The following is an 18776-nucleotide window of genomic DNA, read 5'->3' on the forward strand; positions in this document are numbered from 1 at the left end:
GGAGGGCATGTGACATCAAAAGGGTACCACTTATCTACCTAATCCTGTATTGTACCCCACATCCATAAAATAAAATGAAATACAAAAAAGTGAAATAAAACAACACATTTATTATCTCACTGTTTCCGTGAGTCAGGAGTTCAACATGGCCTGCTGGATTATCTGCTTCAGGATCTGCACTTCAAGGGTTTGACTTCTTTCTCCACAGGAGAGCTCACAGTGGGACAGCTTGCTTCTTCACAGCCAGAGCAGGAGATAGTCTTCCCTCTAGCAAGATGGTCAGTGCCGTCTTTTGCTACCCTCACATCGGCTTTGCCTGGTCTGTTGGTCAGAAACAAGTCACAGGCCACACCCACACTGAAGGGAAGAGGATTGTATAAGTCAAGAGTCTGGAAGTGCCCAGACTTGCACTGAAAAATGGACCTGTGTTCCTGCCCAGAGTGAGCCAGCCTGTAACGTCTGAGGGCACATCCCTAAGACCACCCTCACTTCTGAGACCACCAGCAAGTATAGGGGATTTTCAAAACCACTCTTACGTTCGATAATTTCACTTGATCTTAGCCAAAAGGCCAAGGAGCAATCTATTTGATAATTTCTGGAAGAACGCTCATATCTCACTGAAGGCCATTATACTCAGGTTTATGGTTTACATAGGGAAGGGATGCATGTAAACATCAGCCAGAAGAAGAGATGCATAAGCAGAGTCTGGGGGGCTCCACATGTGAAGTTCCCGTTGTTCTCAAGATGCATTGCTCTCCTGGCGCTGATGTGTGACAGTGTACACAGAATCTTGCCAGTCCGGGAAGCTCATCCAAACTTTGGTGTTCAGAGTTTTTGTTGAGGCCTTATTAATAGGCATGACTGATCGAAGAATTGATTATTCACATGGTTGAACTTAGTCTTCAGGTCCACTCATTGCATAACCCAAATCCCCTATCCTGAATCACATGGTTGGTCTTTCTGGTGTGGTCTCCTTGACATTAAGGCTATCAAGTGTGGCTGATCCCACCTTAAGCAAAAGTACTCCTATCTTAAATGTCATAGATTGCCTCACAGAAATCAGGTTGTAAAATCCAGACCTCTCTTTAGGCAAAGCCAAAATCTTTACTACACAGTTCTCAGTGCAAAATGTTTTAAGCTAATGTTGTTTTCTATTTCAGAAAGAATTGTTGTATCTGTGCAGAAATATCCTATTTAGCGCAAGAGCAGTCATTGTATGCAAAAATGAAAGTTTCCTCTTTGGAATTTTTTTAGGTGACCCTATTGCATTATCCTTGGTGTCTTACAGGGTTTCATTTCTTCGAAGGTGTATCATTGATAAGTTGACAACCAAAATAGGTGTTGCACGGAATTGAGTTTTAGAAATGGGTTTTCTGGTAAACAGTATTTTTGGGGGGAGTGACAGTTTTACCGATAGAGGCCATACAACTACTAGGCGGATTAGCTTTCAATAAATGCTACAGGCTGGAAGAGTCTTTTTCTCACCTCTTACTTTATAAGAAATAATTTGGTTTAGGCGTCGGGACACCTAAGTTCTAGTTTTTGATCTTGGGCAAGTTTTTTAACTTTTTTTTTTAATATAGGAAGATGAGAAACAGGATCTATTGAGAAGACAGAAAACCTCCCACAGTGAGAGGAGACCTAAGGGGTTGCCCAAGTTCTTTAATTTCTTTAGGTCTCAGTTTCTTTATCTACTGGACTGAAATCTAGTTACTACAGATTTTCTTGGCCTCTGCACTATTGACATTTGGGACCCAATGACTATCATGGAGGCTTGTCCTGTGCAATGTAGGGTTTTTGGCAGCATCTCTGCCTTCTTGCTAGATGCTAGTAGCAGCACCCCCTGTTGTGACAACCAAAAAGTCTCTAGACGTTGCCAGTTGTCATTCCCTTGGGAATGGGGCAAAATTGCCCCTGTTGAGAACCACTAAGTTACTAAACTCTTTCTAATCCAGTGTTCTAGGATTTTATGGAAAGTCTGTGGTTTGAATCTTGGTATCAAATCTCATATTTAGTCTTGAAGCCCAGTCATTTGTTCAAATGAGAAAGATGCGAACCCAAGTACTTCCCGGACTCAAGTGTGAGGTTTAAATGGAGGGGAATTATGACTCAATATGAGGAAGAGTTCATTTGTCAACTTAGCTTTTCTTGGTAGTACATAAATCTCTATATAGTGAATTCACAGCCTAAACATGTAAAGTGATGTAAGATGTGTCCATGATGTTGTGATGTTTATAACTAGGCATAGCTACAACTTGGCATAGTTATATCTATTTAGGGAATTGGAGCATATAAGTAACTTTGAATTTTTAGCTATTATGATTTAATTTTGTTTCCAGCTGCTGCTCTTGTACTTTATTTCCAAGATTTAGTGGAAAAAAATGGATTTGGAATCAGGAAACCAGGGTTTTAGTTATAGCCATCCTTGGAGACATATGAATTCTTACAACAAAAAAAGTATATAGAAGAGACAGGGTTTATTTCTTCTTTCTCCCCTCCCCCCATGGAACTGGTTAACTGTGTTATTTGATATGTATACATCTGTATTTTAGTTTATTGACCTCAAACTTGAGGGGTAAAATGAAAATGTATAATGTTTCAGGTAATGTAACACAGGCTAAATATTCTCAGCTAGTGTTCTTGTGACCAAATTTATGAAGTCCTTTTTAAAGTTTCTTTTCTAAAAGCTAAATGTTTATTTGCTATGCATTTATGTTTGTTATTATCTAATGCTACTAGCATCGGATTTATGGTGTGATTTCAATTTATATTTTAATAATTACAAACCGTTCAGCCTATTAGCTAATATAACTAAATACTTTGCAGAGTAATGAGAAAAATAATAAATAGATTTTCATGTTTTTCTTTCCTGTTATAAATATAAAATCAAATTATTTTAGTTTGTAGCTCTGATAGGTAACTGCAATCTTGGTGTTCTAGTTTAAAAAAAAATAATTTCCTCTTCATTCTCTCTCAGGGAAAGCTTTAGGCTTTTTGTTTTATTTTGATTTATTGTAGAGACAAGGTCTCGCCAAGTTGCCCTGACTGGTCTCGAACTCGTGGGCTCAGGCATGCCACTCGCCTAGGCCTCCCAAAGTGCTGGGATGACAGGCTGAGCCACCAAGCCCGACTATTTGTTTTGTTTTTAATGAGAACTACTTGGGTGGATTTCAGTTAGTCAGGGCATTTTTAAGTAACAAGAAATGGTTGTTAATGTACCTGCCTCATTGGGCCCTCAGCTGAAGACATTTGGGATACATTTACTTCTACACATCTTTGGAGGGAGGAGCCAGAGCAGAGCTGAACTGTGCTTCCTAATAGACAAGAGGAGTTTGACCATACTCTAGGGCAGAGGAGGCAGCAGCCCAGTGTTTTGTGAGTGGCAAGGAGGGGACCCTGCTGTCCTTGTCCTGGTAAGCCATCCAAGAGTGCTTTGGAAAACTGAACTATCCAACAGTGACTTTGAATTTGTCGTGGTATATATGATTTAAGCACCCTAATGAAAGCCTCAGTAAAAACTCTCTTGTCCACTAACCTTCTGTGTGCTCGGAAAGCCCGTTTGCGCATCCAGGAGTGTGCAGCACCCAGATCTGTGGGGTGCTGTGCTCACATGCTGGAGCAAGGGTTACTAGTTACTTGATAACTGGTGTGCACTTTAAGTACTTTAATCCCCTTTGTTTCTCTATATCCTTATGGCAACCCTATGAGAGCCACCTTCCTTCAATCATGAAGAAAGAGAAAAGCCAAATCATTTACTCAAAATCACCTAGCTTAGAAGTATAAAGCCAGACTTCATACCCACATATATTTGATGTCAAATGCTTTTTTTAAAAAAAAAAATAGTAATCTCACTGTCTCCCAGACTGAAGCGCAGTGACACGTTCATGGCCACCACAGCCTCTGCTCACTGGGCTCAGGCAATCCTTCCGCCTCAGCCGTCCAAGTAGCTGGAACCACAGGCCTGTACTACCACACCTGGCTAATTTTTTTTTTTTAATTTATTGTAGAGACGAGGTCTTGCCAAGTTGCCCAGGCTGGTCTCGCAGCCCTGGACTGGGGCAGTCCTCTCTCCTCCGCCCCCCATAGTGCTGGGATTACAGGTGAATTTCCTTGTTTTGAATTGCTAAATTTGAATTGTAATTTTATTCTTCACTGAGGCTGTTCTTTGAGGATTAAAATGTATTTTCTTTTATTCATTTAGGAGGAAATAAGAAAGCTCCAGAATTTTGAAAATTGGAGGGTTTTTAATTTTTTAAACTGTGTAAGAGGTGAAACAAGTAATTACCACATCTTGGGTTTTTTCCTTCCGCATCTATGTATTAATCACAGTTGGGAGCTTGTTCTCTTCATTTCTGCCAGTCAGTTCCAATCACACATGTCAAACTCTTTTTCCTGGGAACCTTCAACTACTTCACTAGGTTTTTGCCAGATGTGAAAATTATGGCATCTGGGCTCACACGGTTTTTTGTAGTCACTGCTACTTTAGCAGTTTATTTCTTTCTTCCTCGTGTTAGAATGAGTTATTTGATCTTTTCTTTATTAAATTTTTAGAATAACTGCTTTTTTGAGATAATTCACATCCAATACAATTTATCCTTTTACAGTACACAATTCAGTAGGAGTTCCTATTTTGGGGCTTGTACACTATCACCACAATTAATTTTGGAACATTTTTGTCATCCTCCAAAATAAATCTTTTACCCATTAGTAGTTACTCTCCACTTTCTTCCATCCCATGCCCCCAGCTCTAGGGAGCCACTCGTCTTTTTATTCTCCATAGGTTTCCCTGTTCTGGACATTTCATATAAGTGCAGTCAACAGTATGTGATCTTTCTCTGGTTGATTTCTTTCACTGAGCATGTTTTTAATATTCATCCATATTGTAGCATGTGTCAATACTTCATTACTTTTTATATACTATGTTTATTCATTAATGGACATTTGGGTGCTTTCCACTTTTTAGCTCTATGGATAATGCTGCTGTGGGCATTTGTATACAAATTTTTGTGAGAACATGTGTTCTGTGTTTATTTCTCTTGGGTATATACCATGGAGTGGAATCACTGGGTTATGTGTAACTCTGCCTTTTTAAAGAACCACCAGACTGCTCTCCAAAGCACCTGTACCATTTTACACTCCTTGCAATACAGGGTATGAGGGCTCCAATTTCTCCACTTCCAACACTTGTCTGTCTTTTGATTTTAGCAAGCCTAGCGAGAGTATGAAGTGGTATCTCGTTGTGGTTTTGATTTACATTTTCCTGATGATGCCTCATTAAATTTTACTGTTTTTTTTTTTAAATGAGGTTCTTATTATGTTGCTTGATCTGGTCTTGAACTCCAGAACTAAAAGTTTTACACACCTGGGCCCCTCATTAAATTTTTAATTGCTCTAGATTAGAAATAGTCTTATCTTTCTTATCTCCTAAAACACTAAAGGTATTTTCCACATATTAGTTCATAAAAATGTTTGGGTTTATAACCCTGTTTTTCAAAATTGCAAGAAAAGGAGAAGTGGTCCTTAAGATTTTTTTTTTAACCTCTGTTAGAAGTGGGCTTTGCTCATATCACTAGCATTTTACCCTTACCTTTACCTCTCACACTGTTCTTATGGTGGCAGAGTTGCACATTGTACATTGTTTCTTGATCCTTCATTGCTAAGCCCTGTATACCAAACGACTGGATGAAGTTAATTAAATGAATTAAGTGGAGTTTTATTCATAGTTATTCTGGATTGTTGAGATTGTCTCAGAACAGGTGAGTGTTCTGGTTCTGATAATCCTATAACCTACTCAAAGATTAAAAAGAACATTAGTGGCCTGTAATCCCAGCACTTTGGAGGGCCAGGTGTGTGGATTGCCTGAGCCGGTGGGTTTGAGACCTGCCCAGGCAACTTGGCGATACCTCATCTCTACAATAAATCAAAAATTAGCTGGGCGTGGTAGCGCGCGCCTGTAGTTCTGGCTACTTGGAAGGCTGAGGCGGAAGGATCACCGGAGCCCAGCAGGTCAAGGCTGCGGTGGCCTGGAGTGGCCACTGCACTCTAGTCTGGGCCACAGAGTGAGACTCCGACTCAAAAACAAAAAACAAAAAACAACTTACAAGCTTGAAAATTACTTCCAAAGCATAGTTTTACTTGTCTGTCTGTTGCATATTGTCTGAATTTGTTATCATTTATTTTTGTGTTCCTTGTATAGGCAGCTCCAGATTTGTATTTATCCCTTATTTGAGAAATTCAAGAGAGTTCATCACAGCAGTTAGATAATCTTCATTGTAAGGCATACTTAAAATACTTCAAAACGATAGATTAAAGAAAAAGTGATTTTTAAAAGATTTTAAATATGTTAAAATCTGTCATTCAAATTTTAAAGGAACTATGTTCAACTTTAGCATTATATTAATAAACATTGGCTGAAAAGCATATATGTTTCTAATGTATTATTCTCAAAAACCAAGTGTTTAAATAATATTGGTAGAACTTTATTTTGCCAACACTAACTTTGTGAACAAAGCAGTTATTTATTAAAACACATAAATTTTATGTAACTAAAACAATGAGATCTTTCTCTGGTTGAATTCACTCTAAAATCATTTATCCCACTTAAAATGGAACACAATAAAGGTTGTTTTAGACAGTTGCTAAGATTTGCTAAAATACAGATTACTGTGAAATAATGTGATGTTTTCTTAGTTTTCTAAATACGGGCCTTATAATTTTCTTCCTTTTGTGCTCTGAGAAAAAAACAAGATTAGTTGATGTCATGAATCTGTATGCCTGAGATTCTTAGTAGGGTGGCCTCTTGAAAATGAAAATTATCATCCTGTGCTGTAAGTGGTGAGCCGGGGGGATGGATGTTATAGTGATGTGGTCATGAATAAAAGTGTGAAAGCTTTTCTGGAGATGAGTTCAAAGACACTAATTTATTCCTTAAGCAAATACATATAGGTATTTTTAATCGGAGTCTCAATCTGTGGCCCAGGCTGGAGTGCAATAGCATGATCATGGCTACTGCAGCCTCAACCTGCTGGACTCAGGCAATCCTTCTGCCTCAGCTTTTCAAGTAGATGGAACCACATGCATGCGCCACTACACCCAGCTAATTTTTTGATATATTGTAGAGATGAGGTCTCACCACGTTGCCCAGGCTGGTCTCGAATTCCTGGGTTCAGGCATTCCTCTCCTTTCTGCCTCCCAAAGTGCTGGGATTACAGGTGTAAACCACAAAGCTTGGCCAAATACTTGTTGTATTAATGTGCCTTCCTGTCATTCAAATGGGGGGAGGGTAGAAGCGGGAGGGAGGCATTTTATCCCCATATTGTCCTTATAGTGATCAAAAAGTCATGGCTTCTGGGTCTTCACATGAATGTTACTTCCTTCATTATTTTTAGAAAAATTGCTGTTTATGGAAATGGCATACTTGCTTTTTTTCCCCAACATGATGATATTTCAATGTTTAAAAAGAGAATAAGAGCCAGGCTTGGTGGCTCAGCCTGTAATCCCGTGCCTTTGGGAGGCTGAGGTGAGTGGATTGCCTGAGCCCGCGGGTTCGAGACCCGCCTGGGCAGCAAGACCTCATCTCTACAATAAATAAAAAAATCAGCCAGGCGTGGTAGCGCAGTCCTGTAATTTCGGCTACTCGGAAGACTGAGGCGGAAGGATCGCCAGAGCCCAGCAGGTCGAGGCTGCAGTGGCCGGGAGAGACCACTGCACTCCAGTCTGGGCAACAGAGTAAGACTCCAACTCAAAAAAAAAAAAAAAAGAGTATAAGACACCATTAAAGTTTATTTTATGACTTCTACTTGTCATTCTCATTAATATTTCTAAAGATTTTATTATTTTGAGTAAATTCTGTTCCTGTGTAGTGAGGCACATGTTATCAACAACTTCAATTCTGCTCTTATAATAATACATAATTCTAAATATATTACTTTGAGCAATGCATGTTCAGTTAGATTTACTATATTGAGTAATAAGGTTTTGTAAAGTCATCAGTGTGCACCCCTACAGCCTATCGCCATTCTTGAACTTCGTCGTAATAAGGGTCAAACTGCCCTTCTCCTCCTTGCTCGTGGTCTTCGTGAGCGCCCTCAGGCTCACTGTGCTCATCACTGTCATCGTCATCATCATCTTGGAATCGCCTGTAAACCTGTGTCTTCAGTTGTATCATTTGACCATTCAGGCTTCTTTGTTCACCATAGTAAATAGTATGTATATGAGGGAAGCAGAAGAAGATATATGAGCTTATTGGTTCTTTTAACTTATTTTGGTCCACACGGAGGTATGTTAAATGGTGGTGATGTAGCAGTTCAATAGAAGGACACATCACTGTAACATTCATCTCTGAAAAATACAAGTTAAACATTAATCCTGTATCATGTTCATAATTATATCCATGATTCTATGTGGGTTTCATCTTATATGAGATGTGATTTTATTAATTAAAATTCTTATAAGTAGAATCAGGTTTAACTTTTTACATTTATAAAATAATAAAATGAAATAAATGAGTTCTATATTACTGAAATAAATATGACTTCATTGGTTTTTTTCTGAGTATTTAAGTAGTAGATTCTTAGTAGAACAATTTCAAAAGTAAAAATCATCTACGGTCCCACTACTCAGGATACTCATAATTTTTTATATACCTACAGTGTTATTTCTCAATATTTACAGTGATAAGATTTAATAGAAAAGACTGTAAGCCAAATAGCTTATATTTCTCTGGGGCCATTACCTGCTAGCTTCAAGACAAACATTTCCAGTCATGTCTAAAGCATAGATCGTTAATTTTTTTTTTCTTTACTGGGTCAGAATATCATTCTTTTTCTCTTTAAAAAACATTAAAAATTTTACATACTTTCTATTTCATTGTTTTCTAGGTATAAGTGTTCCAGATTTCTTGGAATATAGAATGCTTGCTTCAGTTTGTTGTGTCCAACGTTGAGTTCTATAAGGTTGGAAAGATTAAAAATATTATATGGGATGTCTTGCAGTTTGTTGTGTGACATTCTTAGAGCATGAAGTTTTGGAAGTTTTTCAAAGTATTTTTCTGGTATAGAAGAAATTGAATTATTTTCTAAAGATAGATACATCAGTGAAGAAGGCAAACCAGGAGGCATTGATTCTAATCTGTTATTACACAGGTTGAGCTGCATCAGTTTTTCCATTTTGGCAAGGATTTCGCCTTTTAACATAGAATCTTGAAGATGATTATAACAGAGATCAAGCATGGTCAAGTTTACTAGCCCATCTATGGCATTTGTGTGCAGTCTGGAGATTTCATTGTAACCAAGATGGAGTCTTTCCAGAGATTTAGGAAGAGGAAATGGAAATTCTTCTAAATTGTTATGTTCTAGATGAAGTTGTAGTAGATTTGAAAACTTAGCAAACACTCCATAATCAATCTTTGGAGATTTAATTTTGTTGTGGCTGAGGTTAATTTCCTTAAGATGAGTTGCGTTGATGAATGAATTTGCAGTTATAGCCTCAATTTCATTGAACTGAAGGTAGAGTTGCTGAATGTGCATTGGAATATTTGGGATAGTCTTGAGTTTGCGATTATCACAGTACATTGATGATGGAAAGTTAGTTGGACAGAAGCATTCTCTGGCACAGCCTAAAGTATACTGATGAAAAGGAACTCCATATTCTATATTTTGACGAAATTGCAATTCTGTTTGGTAATCATCATCGGGCTCTTGGTCATAGTTGTCTTCATCCCATTGGTACGTTTCATATTGGCAATATACTTTGATTCCAAAAAAGAAGAAAAGGACACATACTGGGCTTGAAAAACCCATGTTCTCTCTCTCTCTCTCTCTCTCTCTCTCTCTCTCTTTTTCCCTATTGCAAGGGGAAAAGGAAACATTTTGGAAAAAGTGAGTAAACTCAGAATAATTCTTATATAAATTTACAGTATACATAATGTATTAACCTATGTCTATATAAAAGAATGTCCAGAAAGAATGGGTGATGCTCAAACCAAAATTCATGCTTAAGTACCAGTGAGATGGAATTTTCTTTAAAAAGTCACATTGCATCGAACCAGAGTCAAAAGTCTGATGTTTTAGATTTTTCTACTAAGTAACCATCTTTTAAGAGACTCTCCGTTTATATTGCATTCTTGAGTGTAGATCTACAGTGATAGCATAACATCACTCAACTAGAATCGAATGCTTCCACCACTATAAATGCTAGATGTTCTTATAACTTACTCCGTCCTTTAATGATTTTTGCTACCTGTGAGAGACAGAGTCCTATATTTCAGTTAGAGTGCTTTTGCCTAGGATATTCTACAACTTTTTTCTTTCTTTTTTGTTTTGTTTGCAGTCAGAGTCTTACTCTGTTACCCAGGATGGAGTGCCATGGCACAATCATAGCTCACCTCAGTCTCGACTTCCTGGGCTCAGGCGGTGCTTCTGCCTCAGCTTCCCAATTAGCTGGGCTTCTGGGACTACAGGCATGCACCACCATATTTTTTTGATATTTTGTAGAGACAGGTCTCACTATGTTGCCTAGGCTGATCTCAAACTCCTGGGTCCTCCTGCTTCGGCCACCAAAGTGCCAGGATTATAGGTGTGAGCCACCACTCCCAGCCTAAGATTCTACAACCTCTATTTGCTGATACCCTTTTCTGTCCTTCAGAAGAACGTGGAGAATACTCCCTTTTATGTAATAACTTGAGAGGTATTTGTATGTTTACTCTTAGTGTTTTCTGTCCAAGCCTTAACTGCACCATCATATTTTCCTCATGAAACAGTTTCCAGAATCCATTTCTTTTGTCTCTGTCTCTGCTTGAATAACTGCTTGAAGTCCAAAATACATGCAAGATTTATGTTCTGCAAAGTTTAAGTTTCTAATAGATTGATCTTTACATTTTCTTCTTGGCTTCCCTTTTGCACTAATATATTTAAGTTCTAGATATACAGATATTAATATTTGTGTTAGTATACAAAGTACTTAAACTTTGTAGAATGCGGGTATCATTATGTATTTTGGATTTGAGGTAGTTATTCAAGCAGAGTTGGGGACAAAATAATTGGATTCTGGAAACTGTTCCGAGGAGTTTAACATCTACTGCAGAGTCAGAGAGACATGCAGTGCAGTGCAGCAGGAGGATATTGTGTGGAGTGGGATTGTAGGGGGAAGGCGTCACAGACAATTCACACCTTTCTGTGTTGAAACTTGAAGTTGTAGCAAAGGGTAGGTTATGTCCTGGATAAGGAGCCTTCATAAAGCCTGCATTTCAGTCCTGTCACTTACCTTACCTGCTTCTTGCCTCATCAATAAAACAAGAATTGCGATAGTAACTGAATCATAGCTTGGCTGCTTATCTCATCTGCTTTATCTTGTATTTTGCCTGCTTAGCTCACCTGGTAATTGTTAAGATCATATGAGATATGTATGTTAAAGTACTTTGCAAATTGAAAACTGCTATCCAGATGGGATGAGTATATTAACAGGAAAAAGGTTTTTAAAAATACCTCTTTTATTTATAAAAACTTTCTCTCTACCTTTCTCATCTAGGGTTTCATGAGAGAATGAATGGCCGATCATTGTATATAATGAAGACTTATTATCGCCTATTCTTCTAGGATGGTACTAGCTATTTTTTGTCACTGGTAAACTTGAGAAAATACTTAAATAATTTTTTCTGACAGTACCCCATTTGAGAAAGATTGAGAAACATCTCAGTTTCTTGTTTCTTTTCTTGTCAGAAACTAAGGATACATAGGATGTAAATAAACGTGAGTTTTTTGGGATTTGAAGTAGTTATTCAAGCAGAGTTAGAGACCCTTGATCTCTTTTTCTCCAGTGACATTCTTCCTCACCATTTGTTCCCAGGTACCTACAACCTGGACCTTGTCATTTCTATTACTGCAACCCCTCATATTCTTCATTGTAGGAGAATCTCCCATTCTGACCATTATTTCTGTGTATTAACTCTGTGATAATTCTTCAGTTTCAATGGAATCTAAAACGTATTGATCCTCTTTTTTTTTGCTGACCCCTATCCATACCTCCCAACTTCGACCTCATTCATTCTTACCACCTTGGACCTCATAGTTCGTCACTATCCTGACTCCTTTGCACACACCCTTCATTTTCCGGGTCCTGGTATCTGGAAAGCACCAACCCTAGTTACTGAACTCCTTCACCTAGTCGCACCCTGACTCACGCAGCTGAATGTGGCGAGTGACAAACAGCCTCATGCTGACTGGTCTCTCTCAATTCATGGCCACTGACTCCAAGTGCTGCGCGGCCACGTTTTCTTAGACCCTTCTCATTCCCTCTGTCCTCTTTCGTACCTTTCCTCTCTCAAGCCTCTAAAACTTAATTCCCTGTTACTGCTTTTGTGTAATGACTTTGCTTCCTTTTTTTAGATCAAATGATCATTTATTCCAATATATTTCCTGATATTTATCCCTACATACAGGGAAATGCCAAAATAGCAATTTTTTGAACAATATGTGATTTTGAAACGCATGATGTTTCTTTTTGAAAGTCTAAATATATTACATTCATTTTTCTTTTCCATGAGATTCATGGAGGACATGGCATTTGATTTAGTCTTTGAAGGAATGTTAGGGTTCTTTTGGAGGTGGGGAAGAAGTTTTTCAGACAGAGGAGATGAGTAAAAACACAGAAGCAACAGAGATTGAAGTGTTTAGGACATAGTGGTTAACTGTTAAAGGTGCAAAATTGGACTGCTGTTATAAATCCAGGGGCTGGAGGGCCTAAATTCTGACCTCAGGAATTTGCAGTCTGGATATGAATGCCTCATTTAATGAATTTGCATATTTGAGCTGTGATTGTCACACTGCAGTGTTCATGGGTGAAGTAGGAGAATCTTGGGGACGAGATAGACAGGAGTTATGGGCTAGAAGTTTCCAAAGGGTCTGCTTGGGATGTTCATTTACCTGCTATACTCTACTCTATGTGAATGTACTTAGTAGAGGTTTTACAAAGATTGTAGTTTGGTTGGGTTACTTAAGTTTGCAGTTGTCTTAAATTATTTATAGGGGTGAGTCGTTGTACTAAGTTGATAGAGAACACGAAGTCATGGTCTCTCTGAAGAGTAAACTGTTGAGTGGAGGAGAGGGACACAACAAAGCAAACCCTAACCTAAGGCCAAGGGTAGCATGGTTTGTAGTAGAGACAGGCAATGCTGTGGGCCCAGTGGCTTAACCCTGCTTGGGAGACAGGGAAGTCTTTTATAGACATCATTTGATCCAAACTTTGGGAGAGTAACAGAAATGGATGTAGAACATCCTATACATTTTATACTCATTGATGATATTTTATGTATAATTTTCTAATATTGTACTCAGTATAGCATAGCATATTAACTTTTTTTTTTTTTGAGTCAGAGTCTCACTCTGTCACCCAGTCTGGAGTGCAATGGCAGGCTCACAGTCACTGTAGCCTCAGCCTGCTGGGCTCAGGTGCTCCTTCTACCTTAGCCTTCCAAGTAGCCAGAACTGCAGGAGTGTGCTACCGCACCTGGCTAATTTTTGATTTATTGTAGAGACAAGGTCTTGCTAAGTTACCCAGGCTGGTCTTGAGCCCCTGGGCTCAGGCATCACCTCTGCCTCCCAAGTGCTGGGATTACAGGTGTAAGCCACTGTGTGCAGCACTTTTCTTGTTTTTTTCCTCTTGCATATTAACTTTTTTTTTTTAAAGCAGGATTTATTGAGAGGACAGAAAAGTTCCCACAGTGGTAGGGGACCCGAGGGGGTTGCCCCATTCTAACTTTTTAAAGCTTGCTATCCTTCATTTCAGTCTCACTACAGCCATCGGAGTTGGGTTCTGTAAGGTTGCTGTGTTCCCAAAATACACAAGTGGAGGAAGAGGGACATGCAGTCGCGCTGGGCCAACCCACACAATTCTGACGCTGGCTGTTGCACAGCTGAACTTTGAAAAGAGCATTGTGCATGAAAACTCTACTTGAATCTTAGCCTTGTGTTAAAAACATTTGCAATCATCAGTTAGCAACCTTACATTTGAGAATCAGAGGCTATTGTTCAACAAGTATGAGAAAATAGTTGGGAAAAGAGGAGGCCTGGAATCGAGACATCATGTTTGGGGCCTCTCTGAAAATAAAGGGATTCTTTCTGTTGTTTGTTTTTGGTCTTTGTGGGCACCTAAGAAGACAGTCTTTCCTTAAAGAGCAATTTTGTTTCTAGACCTGAACTTATTTTAAACATTCTTGCCTACTTTCTCCACATTCCTAACCCTGTAGTGCAATCTGGTCCCACTTACTTTTGAATACTTGCAGTTTTCTGGTCCGAAATCCATCCTCTTTCCATCTGTAGCCCCATTATTTTCTAATCTCTCTTGCTCTTTTCCCATGATAATTTTCCATGTTACAATGATCTCTTATTTCGTTTTAAACACGTTTTATTCCAACTAGTCTCTTCTCGACTATTTGCTAAGCTGGTTTTTGTTACTTCTGCTTTTCATATTCTACATTCTATGCTTTGTTTCCTATAGGATAACTCACAGCAATAGAGAATAATTCATTGTCAAATCATCTCGATTATTGACCTAATATTTAATAGAATCAAGTACAATGCATTGTTATAAGTTCTCAAAGATTTGTTGGATGAATTATTGAATTAGTAAGTTATAAATTACACCTTGTTAGCAGTGCTTATCTCTATGAATGTTGATTATTTCTAGACATTTATTTCACCATTGTGATTTCTTCAAATGAAGATAGTGAAAGCTTGACTTCTTTTCTCTACTGAGTATTTTTCTATCACAATATACTGTATTCCTCACTTTCCTAGTGCAGGTCTAGTAGAAAAGTAACATGTGAAAAAGAAAGTTGGAAGCAAAGTAAAATATATATTACCAGTTTAGAAAGTATCCATTAATGTGAATTTTTCATATTATAGCAGTAATGGCACCTATATGGTAACATTTCTCTTACTTAGAGAAAAGCACCCATATTTTCATCAAGACAAAGTCTAATTGAAATTGTTAATAAAAATGATGCATACTTTACTTCATTCTGGAAATTTTAAAGTAAAATCCTCATAATATTTTATTATTTTAAAGACATTATTTATTGGTATGCCATAGTACCTAGCATGTAAGAAACTAAGTATTAGTATGTAATTCATGTTTTTTATAAAACAGCTTTAAACTTAACTTTGTAAAATTCTTTTGTTATAAAAAATATGACTGTCTCAATCATTTTTAGCTATATTACAATTAAATCAATGAACTGAAACCCAAGTAACTAGATCCTTCAATAGACTAGATAGAACACTCATATTGTATTCCTTTTGAGAAAGAGGTAAATGAAAACAAAAACATTCTGTATCAGGGTTTGATCAATAGAGACATTTTGAGAAAATCTTGAGTGAAATTGGTACAAATGCTCATCTTCCATACAACCAGAATCACTAGCACCACTCAGATGTATAGCTTAAAGGCATTACTTGGTTCTTTGTCATTTAAAATTGAGAAGAAAAAGAAAGCCAAGAAATACATTGATTTCTTTAACCTGAGAACCTTTCCTTTCAAAGTAAAAAAAATCTGAACAAAACTAAATCTTTGTTTAGAAATCTTAAGAAAAGTAAACTTACTTTACTACTTTCTTTTCCTGAACACTTTGCCTAATCAATTTTAATGTAACTTTTCACCAGATTTTGCTTCCAAAAATTGTGCTTTTATGAAACATGCAATCTATTTTTATATTAAACAAATCCAGTATACTCTTTTTACTTAAACAGTAGGAATACATTCTTTAAAAACATTGAAAATTATTTTATCATCATACCTGTTGAATTTGCTTTAGTTTTCAGGGGTTGATGATTTTGCAAATCCTTCTAATGAATCAGAAATTCCTAAATTCTTTAACTGAGTCTCTTAAAAATCCACAGTAACTCTGTGTCCAGACAGGGCTGTCTCTTGAATTACTGTAGCAATTTAAGCAAATACAATCTGCTTGGAAAACACTTGGGTTGAATTAAAATTATGTATTTCTTTTCATTATATAAAACCTTGTGGATTCAAATAAAGATGCTTGTGTTTTTGGTCAGATTTATGTGGCTTACTCTTTTCTTTCCCCCTTAATTTTGGTTTGAGGTGTGGCAAGAATTTCCTCTAATGTGAAAGGCAAACAGAACTAAATGAAACAGCATGTACTGATTACTGTTTTTATTTTCATTTTCATGCCAAAGAATTCTTCAAATTAAGGTCCACAGGGAACCCAATGTCTCAGCAGTTTAAGGTGGAACTCAAGATTTCTTGAGTCCCTTGGTTGCACGACACCTATGTTCACATCAAAGCTTCCCTTCATTAAAACAAGGAATCAGGGTTAGAAATATAGCATTTCACATTTAGTTTATTCTTAAAATGTGCAGTAGATTATTATTGGTTACACAGATTAAATACATGTCTTTCTGAACAAAGACCCCTTCTTTTCTATCAGCTATTTTCTTTTTCACCTTGCTACCAAATATACCTGCTAGAATGCCTTCTAATATCCTTTGAAATAAAAACTAATCTCTTGGCTTGGATGTCAATACCTTGCACTCGTATATCTCTGTTTTGCCTGTTTTTAGTATTACACAAAAATAATTGTGTAGTAGTGAATAAAACAGAATGAAAAGCTTCTGTTGCCTAATAACTATTGCCTTTATTTTGTAGATTTAGAAAATTTCCTCATTTCACTGAGCTATCTCTTTTAAAGAGTAACAGCTAACTGCTTTAAATGTGAAATTTTATGCTAATATTTTCATATTTTAAACAGAGTTGACTTGTGTCTTTTGGCAGTGGACTTTGAGTTCATTTGCAGGGACAGGGGGATTCTTTTAAGCTTTTATAAACTAATATGGTAAAGTGAATCCTGGAGTTCGTTTTTGTTTCCTCAAAGTAGTGTTTTTCATTAAGTTTTTACAAAGAACTCACAGGATTTATTTTGTTATATTTCACATTCAAGAAAAGTATACAATGTTTCAAGTGATGCTCTGGCAGTATTGTAAAAGTCTAGTCTATTATTTGAGACATTGGTATGTAGAATGTGGCAGACCACATTTGAGCCAAGATTCCATCTTGTTACTGATCTGTTCCATATGTTTTCTGTTAGTGTCTTTGTTCTTAAACCTCAGGCTTCCACACTGAGGAAAAAAGAGCAAATCTGTATACTTCTTCCAAAAGTTATTTTACATGCCTTCACAGTCTTCTTTTGGAGGATTACTTTAAAATCAGTGGCTTAATTTTTATGTAATTCTTCATTAATTCAGTGATCTGAACTTCTTATAGTGATTATGTTACTCATGTTTCTAACAAATGTGAAAAAATACTTATTAATAGATAGCTACAGCACACAGAATAATAATTTTCTAGAAAATTTAAACTAGGTTGGCAGTGTCTGGGAGGTTTAAGTTGGCAGGGGATAGGAGTAAGGGGAGGTTAGAGTCAGGACTGAAAGGAAAAAGGATGTGAGTCATAGTTTACTGTTTTAGTTAGGTAGTTACAGTTGTAGCAAATGGGGAGAGATGTCAGTTGAACTAATGAAAGATGTAAATTATATGCTGTAATTATAGTTTGAATGAAATAGATAGTGTCTCAAAGCTGAATCTGATAGTGCTCACTAGGAAAGGTCCTTCTGAGACTTGCTTAATTAACATAATACACATAACAATTTGTTCTACTCATCTGTTTTGTCTAAGGCAGTTGTAGGTTCTGGGAGAGTCTCTGTTGTTATAGAGGAGGAAAACAAAATCCATGTAAACAGTGTGGACTGCAGTGATGAGAAGAAAGCACGGTAGAGGGATCAAGATGAATGAGGCACAGGGCTATGGGTCAGCTGTTCAGGTACTGCAGCACCTGTGGACTGGAATGGAACCATTAAGTTATTGTGTGGCAGATGGGGGAGCCAGGTGTCTCATTGTCAGAGTGGGAGTTACCGATAAGTAAGCGAGGTGCGGTGGTGAGAATGACCCATGTGGTCAGAGGTTAGAGTTGAAGACATCAGTATGGACTCGTATTTCACTTAATGTAGGTTCAGATGTTAAAAGAATAAATGTAACTATGGTTGTGTTACATATATGTGGTTAGTACACACATAGATCTTGCTCTGTTGGCTGAGAGGACCTGGAAGTCAAGGCTCACCAGCAGCAGCAAGCGCAGCCGGTGCACAGATCTTGGCTTCTAACACGTATTTTCCAGTGAAAAGAACCTGGACTGCTCTGTAGATAAATGACGGATTCCAGGAGGACTGGGGCAGGGGACGTGTAGGATGGGCCTGGACGCATCATGTAGCACTAGAAAAAGGAAGTGCTCAGCAAAGAAAGGGACCTGAGAAGCCTCTGTATCTGCTGGTCAGTTTTGTTGTGAGCCTAAAACCACTCTAAAAGAGTAAAGTCATTAATTTTCAAAAAGGGGAGGCAGACACCATTTTAGACGGCTTAGCTTTTGTTAACTGAACGTTGTAGGGCTGGCAAACCAGGTTGGTGTCGGGGGCAAAAGACCAGCTTGGCTGGGGACCTGGTGATCTGGGCAGTGTCCTCACGGGCAGGCAGTGAACTAGTGCCAGCATCACAGCAGTATCTACCTCTTGGCATTTCAAATGGAATCGTATCTGATAGGCAGATGTGACATTTAGTGGAGCTGTGTTCATCAGGAAGGCCATTTGGGCAGCCCTACAGAAACAGTCCAAACACTAAACATGGTCCATTTCTTTGTGTCACGTTTTCTGTAAATGATGCCCCCATCCCAACCCCAACCACTCTCTTGTATAAGCCAAAAGTTTGGGAGTC

General features: G+C 37.8%; 1 protein-coding gene across 1 annotated transcript; it reads right to left on the reverse strand.

Annotated features, from left to right (window-relative positions):
* Positions 1-8008: 8008 nt before the first annotated feature.
* OMD (osteomodulin) lies at positions 8009-16050 on the reverse strand. The gene is made up of 4 exons (XM_008055144.1): positions 15791-16050; positions 15605-15613; positions 8858-9805; positions 8009-8340 (listed from the first exon to the last, which is right to left on the reverse strand). Exons 3-4 carry the CDS (start codon positions 9798-9800, stop codon positions 8009-8011), a joined length of 1275 nt encoding a protein of 424 aa, XP_008053335.1. The 5' UTR covers positions 9801-9805; positions 15605-15613; positions 15791-16050.
* Between the last annotated feature and the right edge of the window lie 2726 nt (positions 16051-18776).

This window comes from Carlito syrichta, unplaced genomic scaffold (genome assembly GCF_000164805.1).
Source record: "Carlito syrichta isolate Samal-C Ts95f unplaced genomic scaffold, Tarsius_syrichta-2.0.1 Scaffold301698, whole genome shotgun sequence".
In the NCBI taxonomy this organism is placed as follows: domain Eukaryota; kingdom Metazoa; phylum Chordata; class Mammalia; order Primates; family Tarsiidae; genus Carlito; species Carlito syrichta.

Bases quoted from the DNA above. Each gene is read 5' to 3' on its own strand.
- OMD (XM_008055144.1), bottom strand. From the start codon at position 9,800: ATGGGTTTTTCAAGCCCAGTATGTGTCCTTTTCTTCTTTTTTGGAATC. The intron at 8,341-8,857 runs GTATGTAAAATT...TGTATTTTTCAG, and splicing joins AGAAAACAATGAAATAGAAA to AGATGAATGTTACAGTGATG.